The sequence below is a fragment of the Artemia sp. Qi Xiang Cuo genome, chromosome 13, assembly GCF_049724085.1.
Source record: "Artemia sp. Qi Xiang Cuo chromosome 13, ASM4972408v1, whole genome shotgun sequence".
NCBI lineage: Eukaryota > Metazoa > Arthropoda > Branchiopoda > Anostraca > Artemiidae > Artemia > Artemia sp. Qi Xiang Cuo.
In genome coordinates, this window is record NC_142806.1 from 51136661 (window position 1) to 51152781 (window position 16121).

Here is a 16121-nt window from a genome sequence, read left to right on the forward strand (position 1 = left end):
CTCAGTCAGACATGACAGAAACAAGAATTTTGCAGCAAACTGTCTAGGGCAAAGAAAAACAAGGAAAGACTTAATGAAAATGGGAACTTTCAAATGGGAGGCTGGGAATGGGAGGCATTGAGTAGATAGGAATGGAGGAGGGGCGTGCGTAGCTGTCTGCCTCAGTTGGCTTGATGCGGCAGTGAGTTTTTAGCAGTAGTAGTAGGTAGCAAGAGTGTCATCCAACTTGGCTGTAGCATGGATAAATCTTTGGGCCCCGTATTGACATGCAGAGCATCAATACACTATGCTACCAAAGGGACACTATTGATTAGACGTAACAAATAATGCAAAAAGCGAGAAGAATTTATAAGCATTGTAAAACTGTACGGAAAGTATACAAATTCTACAAAGATCTCTGATATACCACCCTCGGTGGAAGTAAAATGGAAAAAAATTGAACAGAAACAAAAGGAAGAAAAGCTGTTAAAAATTGTAAAAAAAAAAGCAGAACGAAATACAGTCTCAGGAAAATTGAACAAGATGAACTTTAGGTAAAAAAGAAATAAAAACAAGAAAGTCAGGTTTTAACTTATAGCTCTTGGAATTTACAGTTTTTTTTTATCTCTAAGTTTTTCTTTCATTCATTCGTCCTATTTCATTCATTCATTCATTTCATCCAGTTTTTCTTTTATTTCACCAACTTTTCTTTCTTCCACGGTGTTTAGTTTTTTTTATGACCATACTTGTCAAAAACTGACTATCACATACAAGGTTTGTCTAATTCTCATTTTACATCAGACAGGACAAAAGGTTAACATTTTTATGCTATGTACCAAGGTAACCACGAAGCATATAATATTTACTGACTCAGAACATGAAGACTTACTTCCGCTTCATTGGGCTGGAGGTGGAAGACTTTCCCTCTAATTTCACCAGGTTTTAAAGCTCTGCCTAGTCGCACGGTTAAGTACGCCTCATCCCCAAATGTCTCAAGGGACTCGTTCAAGTTGACACATTCACGATCAATACCAGAAGAGGCTTGAATTTTAAATATTCTAAAGAAATCACAGGGTACATTGACATAAGGTTCCAGGTTCTTCTTCATATCACCAAGGTGCATTCTTCTATCGACAGCGAGTTTATACTCTGAAAAAAAGATGGAAATCAATGGTGGTTCTAAGATGGTAGAGAATAAGCCAAATATGTGGACATATCTACCAGATTATGCAAAAAAACTATATTTAATCAAGACAAAAGGAGAGATAAATCAGGCTGGCAGATATGACGGATTTTATGTAGTGGGGGGGGGTTACATGATTCAAAACATTTATGATTAATTACCAACTTTTAAGGGAATCAAGTTATGTTAAAGTTGCAGTTTAGATGATGTATATGCACGAGAAAAAGCGGCTTTGATTAAGAACCGGAAGCTGTCCCTTCAGGTAAATCAACGCAAAACCTTTTGAAGCAGTGTAAACGCAGTGTTTGTTCTCTCCAGAAGCATAGATATAATGATTTTTAAAGTACCAAGGACACCTAAAATGAAAACTAATTCATTAAATTGGTCAAGTGCAAACTTACACAGCCATATACGTCTTAAATTAGTGTGAAAAACCGATAATTCATTTTTTAAGGAGAAAGATCGCCTGTTTACATAATGTATTCCAATACGAAAGTTCGTGGCCAATTTCAAAATTAAAGAACGTGTGCTGTTAAACAGCAGAAAAAGACCAAAAAATAAATAAATCAGCATATAGCCTTAGAAAGTGTTGTTTTCTTGTATGTTCTGGTAAAAGAGAAATCGGAACCTAGTTCAGCAAAGCTCTTTTCTTTGAAAAATACTTTTAAGGAATGCTTCTTGAAAAGAGCTTGGCTAGACTAGGCCTAGTCTTGATGTTACTAGGATTTTTGGCATTCCAGAATCTTTTAACCATGAAGCAGTGTAAAGGTAAACATTAATGATTCTAAAAGAAAGTATCAATATATAGGCTACCCTATTGGTAGTTTTGCAGACCTAATGACTTCCACTGATAGTCTACCTTATGTAGGCTAAGGTAAGACACCTAGTAGGCTGTGTGATTTGCTTGAATATTTTGATATAAATCTACCTCATAGTTACTATATAATAGAAGCATATACCTTTTATTCTTTTTTATATTAGAAATACAAATTAGCCTACTTGGGTGAGCACTGCTTGACTTGGCCTACTAAAGTCATTGGTTCTTTATAGCCTACTCTAAGCAACAAATATTGTCATTTACTCTTATATACAAAGCACTATAAAATCAAAACAATAGGCAATATTGTGTTTCCTTTAAACATGGAGAATGATATAAAGTCTTCTGTATGATTTTTTAAACATGAAATTGTTATAAAGAAACATGAATTAAGTTATACAGAAAGCTTTTTTGTTTTCTTATTTAATATATGATCCACTAAAATGTCATACAAGAGAAGTTACATTACCCCACTGATACATAGCCTAAAGAAAACAACAAAGTCATACAGATAGCCTTTCATAGTTCCAATTGCAGTTCAGGTAACTTGGTCGTCACAGATCAATCCTAAAACTTAGTCAACCTACCTGAGAATTTATGTGGCCAGGAAAATTAGGCTTAGGATGCTTCTTCATGAGCAAGTTCCATAGACATTGTCTGTTGTGAGTCAGCCCAAAAATCTTAGTCATCCCTATTGTAATTCAAGAAGACTTTCCAAGCAGGCCTGTCCCCCTAGAGTCTAAGGCATTCTGACCATGTTCTAGGATTAAATTGACCACTAAGTCGCCTGGACTTGCAGTCCTCAGTCAGAAAACCCAATCTATAAGCCAAGACAGTTACACTAAAACAGTATTAATTGAAAATTGGTTGACTGAAAAGTTGTCTGGCCTTGTGTGCAACCAGGTGGCATAGGGTCTGCCTAATGTCTTAGACAGGCAACCCAGTTTATAAGCTCAGACAGTTACACTAACACAAAATTCATTCAAAATTGGTTCACCCAACAAGTTGCCTGGATTTGCAGGTGAACAAGTAACATAAGGTCTGCCTGCCTATGGTCTCAGGCAAGGGCAGCTGAGTTTTAGGACTAACACGTGAACATCAAATTGCCTGGACTCACAGACAAACCAGCAACAATAATAATAATCAATTGAATTTTCAGAACATATATCCTATAGGCCTTCAAAAAATTATGGGTATTTATTAGTGAAAAGGATGTCACACTGTTACACTAAAGCAATGCAGGAAAAAAAAGGTACTCTTCTAATATCTGGGGAACATGCGAGAAGTTAAGTTTGGTTAATGCTAGTGAAATAAAACAAAATAGGATAAAAATATAATAGTTTAGAAACAAATTTTTGCTGTATATTTGCACATTAGGAGGGTGGGGGTAAAGCATAGCATATAATAAATACATAACCTAAACTAACCTCGGTACCTTTTTTCCTCCTAAACCCCAAAAAACTACAGATTGAATATAGTTCCTGGAGTGAGAAACCCCTTGTTTATAGAGCATAAGATAGGAAATTACTGGGTAGTGTTATCTGTTCTTGGCTTTTCTCAAGTTGCATTCTTGCATGTTGCCCATATATTAGAACAGTACCAAAAAAAATTTAGTGGAACAAAACAGGAATTATATTAAGAACAAAATTAGAGAGTCAGGGCTTCTCTGAATGACAAATGTTGATTAAATAAAGCAATACTATTAGATCATTATCTGTCATTGTTATTATGTAATATATATTATTGTATTATGAATCATATACAATATATTATTGCATTGTTTGTACTCGCCATTGTACACTGTTTATTCTAATTCAGCATTAGGCCACATAATTTTGGGGTGCCATTTATGTGAGGGGGAGTAGTTGCCTCAGTTAGACTTTGAAAAATACCTTCTTATTTCTATTTTGCTACTTTTTATTTTATCATGGCTAACTGGTTATTTTTGCCCTATTTACATTTTGAGGATTGGAATCACTGACATAATTACCAGGTACAAATCATCAGCACAACTGGGTTATATTTTGTTTAGTGATGAGCCTGAATAAAAGACTCTTACTTATTTACTTCATAATGAACAAGTTATTTTGTTTTTTATACTTTTAATTTTAGACCACGAGCCGAGGCTTTACTCCCCCCCCTAATATGGAAATATATAGCCTAAGTCAGCTTCAATCATTAGTCAGCTACATATGACCAATTTTTCTCCTTAGCCAGTTATTTAAAGAAGCAAATTTTTGAGCATAGGGTTACTAGGTTTCTATGGGCTGTTCTGAGCCTTCTAGCCCCTTCAGGGCTCAAAATTAATAGTTCCTGTAAAGTGATTATTTAATTATAAAAAAGCATGAAAAATACTCATTATTTTGAATTGTGCTAAAATGCTAAATTTCGTTGAAAAATGCAGTCTAGGCCATGTACCAAAAATATGGTGTTGATTTTTAATTTAGGGTATATTCTTCACCATTAGGGAAGTAGGGATGGGAGGAGTATTGACAAATTTAGCTAGATACGGATTTGCCATGGAATTCTGACTATATGTGTGTCTTATTCTTTAGGCCAGACCATCTTAATATTAAATTAGGCTAATCAGGAAACTTTGAATATAGCTTTTAACTTAGAAGCTTAATTTTTTTATAATGCCCTTTGCCTATCACATTTAAAACAGTTGAAATGGGTGACTTTGATATTGATTTTTTTTTTTTTTTTGCTCTTTTGGATTATTAAAAAGATATCTTGTATTAAAAACAGGTACTATCAAGGTACTATCACTTAAATATAATTGCTCCCTATGCCCCCCCCCCCTCTGGATACTATCTTGATAGGATACCGTCTGTGCTTTAAATAACAAAAATATTTAACTTATTGGCACCCGTTCTTTTAAAAAAATCGAGGTATTATGATTTAAATATTATAGCCCACTACTCCCCCCCCTCTCTGGATACCACCTTGATAAATTACTGTCTCTGCTTTAAATTAGAAAAAAAAATTGGGGATAACAGCTTTCAATAAAAAAAATTTCGATAACTTCTAATTTTAATGTAATACTTCCCTCCCCTCCCCCCCTAATTAATATATCCCAATGTGGATACCACATTGATAGGATACTGTCTCAGCTTTCATTAGAAAAATAAGTTACTTAATAATTAACTAGGTCACTATATGGTTCAAACAAACACACAAAATAACGTTAAAAAGCTTAGTGTTCCTTGAAAAAAATCGAGGGTATGAGTAAGGGGGTAAAAAGAAAACAACAAAAATGTCAAAATTACTCAGATATACCTCAAATTATTGGAAAACTGAGTCATAGATGTGCTGTGGCATTCAATAAGATCCAAAGAATACAATTAAAAGGGAGCGCACACAAAAACCAAATTAGGCCAGTAGCCTATGAGAAATCGCAAAATACCCAAGACAATGAACAAGTACTAATGGGGGGCATTGGGTCTATCAAAATATTTCAATGGTTTCCTAGGGAATTTGATATCATTTTCTTCTGTCTCCATTTTAAATGAAAAAAATAATTAACCTTTTGGCATCCCCGCTTTCAATAAAAAAAAAAAATGAGGTATTGTCATTTAAAAATGATAGCCCCCTATCCCCCCTCCTATAGGCAATAATTTACAATTTATTTTTGAATCATATTTTTTAGGTAACTTCCAGTTCAATCTTCAATTCCTAAACCTTGTTCATAGCTTAGTCTATAGCTAAATTTGTCACAATAGAAGGTTTTGTTTTTGGGATTCAACTTGAAAATAAAATTATTGACTACAAACGATGTAAGAAATAGCAATTGGGAAACTGCATTCGAAATGATTTGAACTCATTTCACAAAGACGATCCTCTTTTTCGTCAACATAGGAAGATCTGTGTATATTGCAATATTGGCAATTGCATCTGTCTCTTTTTATGCAAAGTAACAAAAGAGACGAAAATTACTGAACAAGAGAGTAGTGAAGAATTATGGTATGCCAAGTAATATTTGGCAGGGAAAGTCACTGGGGATAAATTGCTAGGGGTGGCACCGTGATTGCGTGGTTTTCGGGGATTCGGGGAACTAAATTTTTTTTCGGGGTGACGCATAGATTTTCGGGGAAATACCCGAAAATTCGGGGATAGTGCAAGCCCTGCTTGATTTCTAATCAGGAAAATCGAAATACTAAACCACACAAGAAGGAAAAGCTCTGAATTTGCGGTTGACGCAATAAAGAATTGCCGCAAAATTAATTTGAAATCGACCGAACGCCGCCGCCTCTGTCGGCGGCGGCGTGCCAGCGGCGTTACGACGCTTCGGTGGCGCCAGGCCTCTCGTCGGTGGTGTTTGTTGGATCCGCCGGCACAGCGTTGCGGTCGAACTGGACCAAGTATACTAAAATGGTATCGTGCAGATCATCTCGCGCATGGTCATGATCAAAAATATTTTCTGATGCATCAGAATAGTCACTTTCTAAACTTGAGGTCATATTTTTTTCACAAAATGTAGTTTCACTAATATATATATAACAATCAACAGATTTTGTAAATTTGAATTGTCACAAATGAAAAACAGTGTCGGATTCGTAGGAAATAGTTTTCGCTAATATTATTCAGCTCCGAAGTTTATCGTTGTTTTATTATTGACAATACTGTTTTGCGAATTTATTCAAACTAAAAAGCCAATAGCAGCTAAACAAAAACTCGTAGGAAACCCGGATTTTCAGGTATGAATAGACCTAAAATAGATTAAGAGGGCTAAATGTGTTTTCATTTTGGTGTCCTTGGTACTTTAACTATTATCATACTAAATTTAGAATTTTTTTGTCAGGGAGGGTGAAAGGATAGAGGAGAGAGAGGGAGAGAGAGAGAGAGAGAGAGTTCTACCCTTACTATAAAAAAATAACAGTTCACTTACGATTAGATAAAATAAAAAAATTATAGAAAATACCAGAAAAAATAACCTTACGAACAAAAACCATATAAAGGCTCAAGAAAATGCGTAAAACAATCAAAAACATACCAGTGTTCCCTTTTTCTTTTTTGATTTCTTCTAATCTGAAAAACTTAGGAACTTGATTTTGGGGTAAAAACATTTCGCTTCTGGAAGCTCCAGCCTGGAAAAAAGAAATGCGAAGATTTGACTCAGGTAATTGGTGTAAAAAAGACATAAGACATGATACATAAATAGGATCTTTTAGGTTCCAAATTTTCCTGATTGGACTTTCAGACCAATCTTAAGTGGGACTTCTCCATCTGCCTGTGGGCAAGCATCTACATGAACTTTCCGAACATAGCACTGGATGAAAAGCTGATAAAAAATAAAATTAATACATTTAAAAAGAAATACAAAAGATTGGATAATTTTACGAAGGTAAATATGCAGAATAAAACAAATTCAAACCATGGAAAACTGAAATAACTGAATTAAAAACGAGACGCTGAATGAAAGCTTTATTGCTCTGTTTGTTAATACCTTTTTGTACAAGTCAGGTCTGTTAAAAAATTCAAATTCCCAAGCACGTAAACCGAATCTGGATCGTTTAATATTATCGTGTAGACGGACCAAGAACGCATCCAGAATTATTTTTCAGGGGGAGTGGGAGGGGGATTACAAAAAAAAATTTGAAAAAAAACGAATCAAAAATTTGTTTACATTAATTTTTGGTACGTTTTTACGAGTCTGACAAACATTTAGGGGAGGGGGGATAAAACCCCCTAACCCCCATCCCTGGATAGAGCATTGAGACGGAAACTGGCTGCCCATAGATAGGGCAGCCAGTAGGCCTATACCTTTCAGAAAAATCAAACAATCCGTAGAATTTTCCAAGGTCGTACCCAGGGTTTTTTTTCGGAGGGGGTTTTGCTTAAAAAATTTTTTTTGGGGGGGAGGTTTACACAAAAAAACCTCAAAAAACTCATACAAAATTTGTTTATATCCATTTTTTTTACGTTTTTACGAGTCAAACAAACATTTCGGGGGGGGGGGGTCAAACCCCCCAAACCCCCTCCCTCTGGGTACGGCCTTGGGATTTTCATATAGCCCAAATCATAGTCTTTGGAAATCACACAGTGACATATAATTTACTAAAACCGTTTAGATTACATATATCTAGATAGGTCTTTCTATTAAGCTAAGTTCGGTTAGGTTAAGTCAGAGAATTTCCGGGCAAAATAGGTAATAGGGAAAATAGATAATGTACAGATGAAAATGGAACAAAAGAATAAACGTTTGCCCTTTACAATAATCGAAAGTTTCATAACTGAGATAACACATGTATCTTTATTAATTATCTTGTGTCAAAAATTTAATTATCTAAAAACATTAAAAAAACTAAACTAAAAATAAACTAAAAAAAGATTCATTGAATGAGAGCCTAACCTAATTTAACCAAACACAATAGAAAAAGACCCTTCAAGTCCATAAAACCGTTGTTCAGGCCACAAACGATTAATTTTAACAGTTTCTTTTAATAGAAATTTTATTATTTCTCTTTTAAATTGTCTTGTCAGTCATCTTTCCTTCACATTTGTAAACGCAAATGAACCAATGCTGTATGGTTATCACTGACGAATATTGTTTTGGTTTCAAATTAACAAAAATCTTAGTGCAAAAACCATATTATTTTTCCATGGCTACTTTTACGGGTTAAAAGACCGCTCAGCCAGTAAACTCACCTAAAAAGCTCAATAATAATAAATCACAATTCTACCTCATGTCGATGTGACAACAACCATAGGGCGTATCTAATTTTTTCCAAAAGTGATTTATTTGATTTGGTTCGATTGAAATTAAGTTGTAATTGTTTGTTGGTTGGTGAGTGTGACCCCACAGTATGGCATGTAGTTACTGCCCCCTAGTATTATTTTGTTTTCTTTCTTTCTTTCTTATTATAGTGAATTTAAATTATGTTACATGTATGACTTTTTATCTGATTCACCCAATGTCGACCGTTTGGTTTTGGGTGAATCATACTGATTTTTGTATGTAGGTTGTTGTTGTTAAATGAATATATCATATCATATTGCCCCCCAAAGAATCTTCAATGATTACTTAATCCGCTGTTCATATTTACTGAGTAGAGAAGAACACGATTTAATTAGAATAAAACTATTCATGTTCTGGCACGAAAAATTTTATGCATACCAAGCAACCGTTTTCAATAAAATTATGTAATGTTCATGGATTTTATTATTTAATTAAAAGAGAAAAAATTCCGCGAACAATCTTAATGCAAAGAACACCCTTCAGGCTAGGGCATGAAATTTGCCATATCCAATATAATAGAAGGTTTTCACCTGTAAACGTCTTATTTCTTCTTTTTAATCTCTTGTCCAACTTTACTTTTTTCAAGCAATTCTAAACTTCCATATAATCTTTCTACACACGGCGTAAAAAAAAAAAAAAAAAAAAAAAAAAAAAAAAAAAAAAAAAAAAAACCCGAGTGAGCAACCTCTACTCCTGATTTCCCACACTAAAAGTAAAAAAAGGTATTCAGAACTCAGAAAAAAAAACTGACCCTTGCTAAACTGCACAATTCTACAATACTCTCAGATATCCTGTACACTGCACCATTTTGGAAGATTTTCACACTAGCAGATAAAAGATATTTAAAATTCTTAAAATATTTACTTCACAAGCCCACATGGACGCAAAACTCAGAATTAATCCTCAAATTTAAAAATCTATAGTAATAAAATAGCCGACCCAAAAACAGCCATGTCAAAACTTATTTCAAAACATACCCATAGAATCAGTTATCATCCTAATAAAGAAAGAAAACGATCAAAAATGGGACCGAACGCCGCCGCCTCTGCCGGCAGCGGCACGCGTTAGATAGCAATGTCTGAAGTAGTTTCTATGTGACTTGGTTTAGTGTTTCTATCTTTTATGTCCAGTGTTTCAATGTTTAAGTGTCTATGTTTCGTGTTTAAACCCGTAATACTTATTACTAGTTTTGATTATTGTTGCGATTTTTTCCTCTATTGTACTCCGTCTTTATGTACTGTATTATTTTATAGAAATATTGAATACACACCTGGTCAATTTTAAGTGAGAACTACTTGGTGAGGACATCTGAGGTGACAGAGGTCTTTCGACCGATCCTCTCTTACAGCGATGTCTGAAGTAGTTTCTATGTGACTATTTTTAGTGTTTTTATTTTATTTATGTTTAAAGTTTCGATGTAGTGTTTAAACCCATGATACTTATTACTTGTTTTGATTACTATTCCCATTTTTGTACTCCGTCTTTGTGTACTATTTGATACGGTAGAAATAAAAAAATATATTGAATACAAACCTGGTCAATTTTAAAGTGAGAGCTACTTGGTGAGGACATCTGAGGTGACGGTGGCCTTGCGATGCCATCTTCTGGAGGATCTCCCATCAAAGTCCTAAAAAATCATGGTGTATTTTAAAAGTATATAAAAGTATAGTATAAAATGGGTAAAAAAGTGAGTAAAAAAAGTTTTTAACTTATTTAGGTAAAAAAAAGTGAAAACATTTAAATATATTTTGATTTCAGTAAAGCACAAATTATGTTCTGCTCTTGAGAAGACATGGGGGTTATCAGCCCTACTAATGTTAATTTTTGCTCGTTTCGAGTTTGACTCCGCCATTTATTCTAATTTATGTTCATTTTGAGTTTCATTTATTTATTGATAGTGACTTGCGGTAGTTTTACGCTTAGACGATTACTTGACTTCATTTCTGTCCATTTTTGGCTTAATGGAGCTCTTTACTTGTCTTCGACAAGCTTATTTACGGGAAAAAGTTTTTTTTTGATGAAAAAAAAAAAAATTTTTTCATTTTTTTTCTATAAGAATCCATGGTTATAATTGTGGGGGTTTGACATGCCAAATATCCCTAAAGACATAGTGGCTGGACCGTTCTACTATGCTGAACAAAATAGTTCTCAAAATTTTGACTAGATGTGTTTGGGTAATAAATCGGCTTGAGAGACGGGCTGATTGCCCTCCAATCTCTTTTTTGCTCTTAGAAAGGACCCTATGCCTTTTTGAAAACCTGGATGAATACAGTTTTTCGTCTAATTGGAACGCCCCCTAAACACTTCCTAGAAGTTTCACCTTAATACGCTAAGCGTCATTAGTTACAGTAACTGTAGTTGTTGTACTAAAAGTATATGCATAGTGCTTTCTGGCTAGCTCAAAATCCCCCACAACTTACTCTTAAAGATCTAACTTAATATTATAAATAAATCCTGAGATATTGCTTTGTCACCTTTTTGAAAGTTCACATTCTCATAGTTTGTTTTGATTTAGTTCAACGTCCGCCAAAATATTTCTTATATTTGATTACTGAAGACATTGTTATATTCTCTTTGGACTATTGGCTACAAAATGGCTGTCTCACAAATTCGATCAAATGCGTCTGAGGAAAAAAGGATATCAGGGAGAGGGCGGGGGGGGGGGGGGTTCTCTCTATCACGCTTGACTCTTAAAATGAAACTAGAAGTATACATTTCCAATCAAAGTAGCCTCCTCTAAAGTTCACAAGACCACCTCTTCATAAAAACCTTACATCCCCCGGGGCATAACTTAAAACCCTTATCCCCATACTTTGGGGAGTTGTGTCAACCCCAAAGACTGTGTTATGAGATCTTTGGACTATTTTTGAACAAATGGCTATCTTAGAATTTCTATCGTATGCCTTGGGGGAAAATAGGACGTGGGGTGGGGGTATAGCTGCCCTCTAATAAATTTGACTCTTAAAAAGGGCTCATCAACTTCCGATTTACAATCCAATAAGCCCCCTCCGAAGTTTATACGACCACCGTTTCCATAAAAACCTTAAATACCCTTGGGGCATACCTTACAACCCTTGCCATGAGGACTGTGAGAGGATTCTCATCCTCAAAGACATAATTTCTGGACTTTAAAACTAGTCATAACAAAATAACTAGCTCGAAATTGTGACTGGAAGTGTTTGGGGAAATGATGGACGTGGGGAGGGGGTGGTTGCCCTCCAATCATTTTTGACTATTAAAGAAGGCACTAGCCCTTTCAATTACCAACCGAATGAGCCCTGTTCGAAGTTTCTACGACAACAAATGGCCACCTTAAAATTCTATTAGATCCGTTTCTGGAAAATACGACGTGTGTGTGTGTGTGTGAGGGGGGGGGGCTATTTGTCTTCTGATCACTTTGACTCTTAAAAAGAGCACTATCATTTCTGATTACCAATCCAATTAGCCCTCTTTGAAGTTTATACGACCACCATTACTATAAAAACCTTATATGCCCCAGGGCGTAACTTACAACCCTTGACCTGAGGGCTATATGGGGGGCTATAGAGGGAGGGGTGGGAGGGTTATCCTCAAAGAGATAATTTCTGGACCTTTCAACTACACTGAACAAAATGGCTATCTCACAAATTATGATTGAATGTATTTAGGGAAATGATTGGTATATAGGGGGGGGATGCATGACCTCCAATCACTTTTGACTGTTAAAAAGGCCAGTAGAACTTCTCATTACCAATCAAATGAGCCACCTGTGAGGTTTATACGACCACCCTCTCTTTAAAAAAAACTTATATCCCCATAGGGCATAACTTACAACCCTTGTTCTGAGGGTTGTGGGGGTTGTCATTCTCAAAGTCATAATTTCCGGACCTTAAAACTACACTGAACAAAATCTCAAAATTTTGATCGGATGTGCTTGGGGAAGTGATTGACGCGGGGGAGGGGGAGCTGGTTGCCCTCCATGAGCTCTTTTAAAGTTCCTGTTACATTTCTTTCTATAAGAAGTGCTCTGGTCTGAAAAGAACAAAATATTGTGTCCACATCGCTCTTTACTTAGGCAGCGCTGTAGCGCTGTCTATGATATTTTGTCTTGAGTTTTCAATTAAACAGCACTAAAAGTGCCGATTAGACCAGATAAGCCCCCCCTAAAATTTAGTCTATGGGCGCCCATGCTCGCCTTTGTACTGCTGAAGTCCTTGAGGCTATGGTAGAGTCTAGTGAGGAAAGCTGGCTCCAGTCGTTTTTGGATGCAACAGGTTTCAAAATTGTAAGACGCTGCTGCAGCGTTAGCAACTCTGCCGTAAATGCCTTAAAATGTTTTGAAAAGAAACTACTAGTCTATCTTTCAGAGTGACGTAGAGCTTTCCGGTAAGCTTTTACTTTTTTCCTTAATTTACATAAATACAGTAGTACGAATTTATATAAATCCTGCAGAGCGGGGTAAAACAGGCACTTTTCTTATAACTCTTACTAGGCTGCTAGCTACCGCTGCAACCTGGATATAGATCTTTCCCGTAAGCTTTTCTTTTTTCATTAATTTGCATAAATACAGTAGTACGAATTTATATGAATCCTGGGGAGGGGGCAAAAAGTACATCTTTTCTTAAATTATACCTTTGAAATATTGGAAGATCCAGAGATTCTGGAGGGGGGAGGGGAAATCGGCTAAGAAACAGAATTAGAATTCTTGGATTGCGTAATTATAGTTAGTCATAGTAGAGGGTGTCACTACCCTTTTCCTTTTGGAATGGACCATGAGAAACGTAGCTATCTACTCAAAAGCATGCCCGCTCCTATTCTTGAGATAAAAGTTTGAAGTAGTAGCAATTTATATGATAGAGCAAGTGTTTGCGTTGGATAAGGTATTTTCTGCCGCAAAGCCACAGAAATTTTCGAAATAAGATACCAAAAAGTGCAATTGTCATTATATTTGCATCCCTTTGAAAAAATATTTAAGAGAAGAGAATAATTGAAGAAAGTATGTATCAAATAATCTAAATTTCATTGAAATTCGGAATTTGAGAAATTTCCCTTTACTTATTTACTTAAGAATGTATGTGGTGGAGGGCCTAGAACAATATTTTCTAGCACGAAGTGCCGTAAAAATATGCGAAGTGCCTTTAAACCATTAATTTTCATTTAAATTTTTTTTAAACCTTCTTTCTTCTTTCATACTTTTGTTTAAGATGGCTTCCGAAGTCCAAACGTTCCACATGGGGGGGGGGGGATCCGAAGTCCAGATAGGGGGGGGGGAGGGTGGAAAGCATAGTCTGGAGGGAGAAGCCGCCCCCTCCCAAATCAACTATAGGCTCTGCTGAAACACTAATGACTTTGAGCTGACTTTACAATTTCATGCTGAAAATCGTTTTATTTTCGAAATGTCCGGGCATTTCCGGGTAGTTTGAGAAGATGGTGCATAAACATAAATACGCATTTTGGAAAAAAAGGACGGAAAATGAAAGAAAATAAACATAAAGAAAAAAATGGCGATATTTGCGTAAAAAGACAATTTTCCACCCCTTTATTAGAAACACTGCACTTTTTAGCGAAAAAAAAAACGCTGTAATAGTACTGGGTTTTCTAAAAAATGTTATCGCCAGAGAAAAGTAATACCCGTGGCAAGTGACAATCTTGACGAGAAGTTAATAAGAGACTAAAATAATAATGTTTTCATATTGGAGACCCATTCATTTTCTAGAATAGATATTATGAGATCTTTTCGGAGCTGTCAGAAACCGCTGTAAAGCATCTAAGCGTACTACTACTAGTATCAAGCGAACAGGCATTTTTGATCTCTGAGTATTTCTTGCAAAAGGAGTATGCCCGGACAATGTCCAAACAAGGGGAAAGCGCAATTTTTAAGTGATAAGCTATAAGGTTTGAATAACTGATGCTATAATTAACTTTCTGATAATAAGCCAAAACTTATCATTTATATTTTTTTCTTTAACCTTTAAGTGTTCAAAAACAGCTGTTTGAACAGCTGTTTTTGGAATGAAAGCTGTTTTTACCAAATAACAGAACAGAAACAGGAACAGGTATTCTGCTTTTTTTTGTTGGCCTGTTTTGTTTCTGTTCTGTTTCATTCAAGCCCTGTTTATTTTTTTTCTGTTTCTTCAGGAAAACAGAACAGTGCCCATGCCTAATCCTTAGAGTTATTATTTCTTTCCTTATTGACGGGGAAAGACAGTGGAGTCAATTGAAGGGGAGGGGAGGCACATACCCTTTGGTTTACCTCCAGATTTTAAAAATTACCTTTTTAGGGTACTTTCATTTAAAAATGCCTTTTTATTGGTATTTTTATTACCCCCCCCCCCTCCCCAATTTTGAAAAGTGTATTTTGCCCCCCCCCCCCCGAAATTTTGAAAAACTTACGCCACTGGGCCCAACTCTTGTTTCTTAATCTCATTTCATTTTTTGGCACAACTTTCATGGTAAATACAAACAAAAATCCCCACTTCTCACTGACCCCCCTATCTTATCTCATTTCTGGAAAATTCACCTTAAATGTGGCATTATGCAAAACATCCAAAAAAGAAATCCAAAAAGAAAAGTTTTTGAAATATAGACTTCCAAATCCCTTACTTTCAGCCAGAAGTGCATAGAACTAGCAAGCAATAATTTGCAATTCTAGTTACAACTTTCTGGCAAATCTGAGAACAATAACTAAGTTAAAATATGAGCCATCAAAGAAACGCAGCCCTGCTCCAAAAATGGAATTAAAAAAAATAATAGAAAATTCTAGCCAATGGTACTTGTGAGTGTTCTGCTATCATCAATAAGCTATCATCCCTTCAATGCCTCCAAAGGCTCTTCATTTTAACATTAAAAAATTAAATAGTACTGAAACTTCTTTCTATATTTCGGTACATTTGAAACATTTAATTTAGTTTTATTATTTACTATGCAATGATTGGTTACCAAATATTTTCTTTCTTTTAAATCCAGTTTTATTCAAATGTCTATAAGACCAACAGGCAAAAACAAATTCTTATTTTTATTAATTTCATTTTTAATTTATTTTTCTTTTTTTTGAAATTATTTTTTAATAATTTCTTTAAAGTTCGTTTGACAGTAGCTATGTGCCCATCATATTTCAAGGTATGCAGATATATTCGTGCGTAAGGTACGGGCAATAAACACAAACAATTATTATTGGTTCATTCTGGCTTTGAAAAAAAAAAAATCAAACAATTTTTGACCACGGCTCCATTCACAACCAGCTGCAAAAACATCTCAACCAATACACTAATTCAACCATATAATACATATTTATAGTTCTTATACTATTCAATTCTTATATGTTCAAACGTCACAATACAAAAGGATTTAGGCAGTGCCTTCCGAAGTCACTGAACTTTTAAATCACATTTGCCACGTAGTAGCCGTGTCTTAAATTACATCGC

The 16121-nt window shown here is 35.2% G+C and overlaps 1 protein-coding gene across 3 annotated transcripts in view; it reads right to left on the reverse strand.

Moving 5' to 3' along the window:
* The window catches only part of LOC148945393 (ubiquitin carboxyl-terminal hydrolase 47-like), a 163981-nt gene that overhangs the window by 16504 nt on the left and 131356 nt on the right, over window positions 1-16121 (reverse strand). For all 3 annotated transcript variants that reach the window (XM_089099421.1, XM_089099422.1, XM_089099423.1), the window contains 3 exons: window positions 10252-10345; window positions 6973-7066; window positions 869-1128 (listed from right to left, as the gene is read on the reverse strand). In XM_089099421.1, the coding sequence (XP_088955547.1) occupies window positions 869-1128; window positions 6973-7066; window positions 10252-10345 (448 nt within the window). The remainder of the gene's footprint in view (window positions 1-868; window positions 1129-6972; window positions 7067-10251; window positions 10346-16121) is intronic.